Source organism: Lupinus angustifolius, chromosome LG20 (assembly GCF_001865875.1).
Source record: "Lupinus angustifolius cultivar Tanjil chromosome LG20, LupAngTanjil_v1.0, whole genome shotgun sequence".
NCBI lineage: Eukaryota > Viridiplantae > Streptophyta > Magnoliopsida > Fabales > Fabaceae > Lupinus > Lupinus angustifolius.
This window is the reverse complement of record NC_032028.1, coordinates 18,446,506-18,451,187: the sequence shown is the minus strand read 5'-3', so window position 1 is coordinate 18,451,187 and position 4,682 is coordinate 18,446,506. Positions and strand designations below refer to the sequence as shown.

Here is a 4,682-nt window from a genome sequence, read left to right as displayed (position 1 = left end):
TTGGCATCCAAAGTACAAGAAATCTTAGGACTCGAGGAACAAGAAAATTAGGCCACATAGAACCATGAATTTGGAAATCATATGCTAAATCAAGAAGTATTCTCTAGGAATCGAATACTGGATCATGTTGTCGTAGTGTGCCTCTACCACTAGACCAACACACTTGTTGATATCCAATAGTATAGTTTAACCATAAAAAATAAAGTAACCATTTGGACATGATTTGAATGACATTTGACACCCAAGCACAAGAAATTCTATGAGTCAAGGATAAGAAAAGTATGCCATATAACACCATGAAATTGGAAAGCATATGCTAAATTAAAAATACATAAAAAGTATTTCATTCAAGTTCACACAGCTTCTTCTTGTTCTTTAGTTCCCCCACTCTTACAATCCCCTCCCTCACCACCCTCTTTCCACCTTTCTTGTTTACAGGTAACAAAAAAACAGTAGACCCGGAGCCAATGTTCAACCGAAAATCGGATTGCGGCAACTGGAATCATATGATTATCCTAGAGAACACCTTCAATGCTGGTTACTGAGGTGGCTGGGTTGAAGTAAAATGAAAAGGAGGAAAGTGGTAACAAGGGGCAATAGAGTCAGCTGTCATATCATATATACCATAGTATTACAGTGTGAGATCAACCTCAGAATTTAATTTCACCAGATTTGTCTCACTGTCTTCTCAATATGAAAGATGATGTGTATGCTTTCACTATTTTCTTTTCCAAATGGAAAGAAACATTAATTTACGGATCACAGTCATCACACTAACTAAATGTGCAGATATAAACTAAAACTGTCGCAGCGAAAATTATCTTTGGAAGTAGGAAGACATTGGTCTCAGTGTTGGTTCTTCTCATATGCACTGTCTTGGCCGGAAACTTTCATTTGACAACAATGAGCTGATCAATATTTCTAGTCTTTTTGAACCTGGGCCGGGCCTAAGGACTGCAGTATCACCGATCTCAGAGCAGGGATCGGTTCCATTCTCCCGGCTTCCTATGCACCAGCCTCCAGGAACAGCCATTCCAGGACCTCTAGATAATAGTTCAGCATCAATTCTGTCCAATACTGGATCTTCTCTGTGGAACTTCCTTGCAAAGGGGGCATTGCTGTCAACCATCCTTTGCATGTCGTCAACGGTAAGGTAATGAGGATGTTGCTTGGGAGGATTGTCCCAAGAAATAAAATGTAAATCACTATTCACAGTTGTATTCCTGAACTCCTGAGCATTACAAATAACTGTGTGGAAGTATCCTTCAGGAGAAGATATGAAATTTGAATAGTACATGAGAACAGTTCGAGGTAGGTTATCCCATCCCCATATCGTGTAATCAATGAAAGATCTTGAGAGTACCATCCAAGCCGAACCTAACAAGAAAGAAGTTTTACATAATCATTTATGATAATATTCTCGCTTATAAGGATTGTATATTTACTACTCACAGTGTTTAGTTTCAAACAAACGTGCAACATACAACCAAAACAGATCGGTTTTATTTGGCAGTCACAATGGGATTTGATCCCATGTGAACAAAGAGGAATGTTCTCCTACCACAATTATATTCGTTAATCATTACAATGGAACAGAACGATGTCAAAATGAGTTCAGTAATAGAAGCGAAGCAAAAAAGCATTAACCCTCCAGGATACATATCTCTAGCTTAGTTCCACCTATTCTGGGAGATATGTTATGACCTGTACCATATTAACTGATATGACTGGAACTGGATAGGTGGTATATAGAACATGAGCATGAAGGCATAGCCCTGTTCGATATATTCCTGGGCTGTACCCATTCATTGTCAGAAAAATGTCAAAATGGCATTAACTGACAACTTAATGTATGTTTTCAAAATGATGTTTTTCCTTTTTCATTAAGATTAAAATTTAGAAGCCAGTAAAGTAAACACATTCTAGTTGAATTATATTAAGTCATCCTATTCCCTACGTCAGGAACAATATTAGGAACATTTTGGGATATCAAATGCTACATCAATACTTGCCCAGATCCCAGAATAGTTAACAATCACTACAACTGAAATTAACTCTCACTCAAATCATGTGGTGCACATGTAACTAAAAAATGGCATTTATAAACAGAATAATGTATCCATGATATACTACTGTCATACCAGAATTCATTAATCTAGTCCAAATGATGAAACACAATGTCTCCTAGGATCAACAAGATACAAGAATATAAAATGATTGTAGATTGTAGAATAACAAAACTTCACTGTGGAAAGTTTTATTAAGAACATGTTTTATTGCAAAAAGTTAAAAGTTAGTTTCATCTGATGTGTAACATCCGTCTAACTTATCAGATGTCAGAATGTTTAATCCACGGGACAAATGAAAAAAAAGAAGTTACAAAAAAGTGTTCACTCGCATGTCCTGAACACGGATAGATAATGCTCAACTTTTTCAACTAGTCTAGCCAACAGTTTTCCTACTAATTAATTAATAATTGGTTTTCCATTAGTTCAAAATTCATAAATTTTCATTACCATATACAAGAATAATTGTTTCAAACAAAAATCAGCCAGAGCACAAGTTCTAGAGAAAATAAATCAGATTTGTGGCATAAGTAAACAAAACAAAGGAAATTACAGCTAATCGGAAAGTACTACAAAAAATGAGGCCTTGCTCTATCTATAGCAGATTCAAAAACTGGTGGAAATCAATGATACCTTCTGCCATGCATATAAAACCCAAAACTGAACAGATGATATGATGAAGTAAATACAGAAAGGGTCTTTTAAGCTTCACTACTTCAATTGCATCACAATATATTCAAAGAAAAAAAATCCTTCAAAAGTCTCGAACTATGAGTATCTCTATCCACTCACACTCACATTGGCATATGGTATCTAAACTATGTGACAAACCTGGATCAAGTAAAAAAAGAAACACTAACACAATAAAGAGAAGGAAATAGATGCAAACCTGTGAAAAGCTTGAACGCTGTCGGCCTACTCCTCCTCTGTGTAATCCAAAACACATCTTGCTTCTTACTCATGTACAACCCCGGATCGACTATTATTGGTCTTGCCCGCTGATGACTATTCAAAACACATAAAATATAAATAACCTCACTTCGAAAAATAAAATAAAAATTACACAAATAAAACAAGAACAAACTTACTCTTTCCATCCAATGTCACTAGTATGATCAATGAAATTAAGATCCCTCGGCAAATAAGAAAACATGTGCAGCAGATCTAGTTCATCAAAACACCAAATCAGTTCCAGAAAACCACACCTCATAACACAATCACACAAAACAAAGATAACAAAGTATGCCCCAACTCTATGCCATAGATTCTGATTAATCAATATGAAACAAGCCCGAAACTCATGTTACTTGACCAATCAGAATCCAAGTCACATAGCTATGACTTAAACTCAAGGGACAACATATATTCTTCCGAACAAAAAATAGAAACAACATCAATTATCCCACAAATATATATATATATCACAACTGTGTCATATATTCTGATTGGTAAGTACAAAATACTGACCAATCAGAATATAAGAAAGTTTCTTATATTCTGATTGGTAAGTACAAGAGACTGACCAATCAGAACATATAGCACAATTCATGGGACAATAGATGTTATCCCTTTCCGAAATTAGAAACCAACCATCTTGTGTAACAAGTGGATAATCAGATGCACTGAGATTAATAAACCAATCCCAATCCCCACATTCCCTCAACAAAATCGCGGCGGCGTGAAGCGTATTCGCCACCATAGTAGGCCCTCTATAAGTAACCAAATTGGCCTTACTGATAACCTTAACATTCCGAAACCTCTGAAACAATTCACTCCCTCTCACGAAATCTCTCAGATCTAACCTCTCCTGAGGCGAGGCCTCAAGGTCAAGGTGTAGAATATAGTAATTTTGAGGATGGTAAAGTGATAACACGGTTCGTTTGGTGGCGTTGCCGTCGCCGACGGAGCCGGAGATGAGGTAGGCGATGCGCGGCGGAGGAGGGAGGGTGGAGATGGGTAAAGGGTGGAGTTTGGATTCGACGAAAACGGAGTAGGTTGTGGTGACGGAGCGGTAGAATGGAGAACCCGCGGGTGAGGTTAGTGTTGCTAAGAAGAGAAGGAAAATTGATAGCATTGAACCGATTGCAAGTGGGTAAACCCATTTTCTCTCTGAGTTGTGGTGGTGGTGATGGTGGTGTCTTAGGTGCATATAATAGTTTTTCAATCTCTTCATTTTTTGTGTGTTTGTTTTTGGAAATAAAGAAATAGGGAAGATAACCAACTCACTCTTATAACAAGAACAAAAATATGGGAGGGTTAGGTTTAGAAACTTTAGATTATAGAAATTTGGATGGTATTATTCATATATAAGAGTCATCTTCACTCAAATGATTAAAGTTGTATATATCTACTTTCTTGCATTGTATTAGATGAAAGTCTCGTGCACTCACTTGTTAAATCGTATGATGATGAGAATTTACGGGTTTAAAGGATTAAGGTTGCGTACATATATTTGTTTTATAAAGGTACATCTATTTCTTGTGTTGTATTAGATGGAAGTCTCACCCATTAGCTTGTTACATTGGTGATGAAAATTTAAGTGTTTAAAGGATTAAAGTTGCCTACATGTATTTTTTTTTTTATGAATATAATATTTATGCATTAACAATGTAAAAT

General features: G+C 36.3%; 1 protein-coding gene across 2 annotated transcripts; it reads right to left on the bottom strand.

Moving 5' to 3' along the window:
* LOC109336366 (beta-glucuronosyltransferase GlcAT14A-like) lies at positions 298-4,288 on the bottom strand. 2 transcript variants are annotated; one of them, XM_019572918.1, is made up of 4 exons: positions 3,633-4,288; positions 3,155-3,230; positions 2,956-3,071; positions 298-1,377 (listed from the first exon to the last, which is right to left on the bottom strand). In XM_019572918.1, exons 1-4 carry the CDS (start codon positions 4,237-4,239, stop codon positions 863-865), a joined length of 1,314 nt encoding a protein of 437 aa, XP_019428463.1. In that variant the 5' UTR covers positions 4,240-4,288; the 3' UTR covers positions 298-862. The 2 variants fall into 2 exon arrangements, with proteins under 2 accessions (XP_019428463.1, XP_019428465.1); XM_019572920.1 differs by having other exon boundaries at positions 3,657-4,285.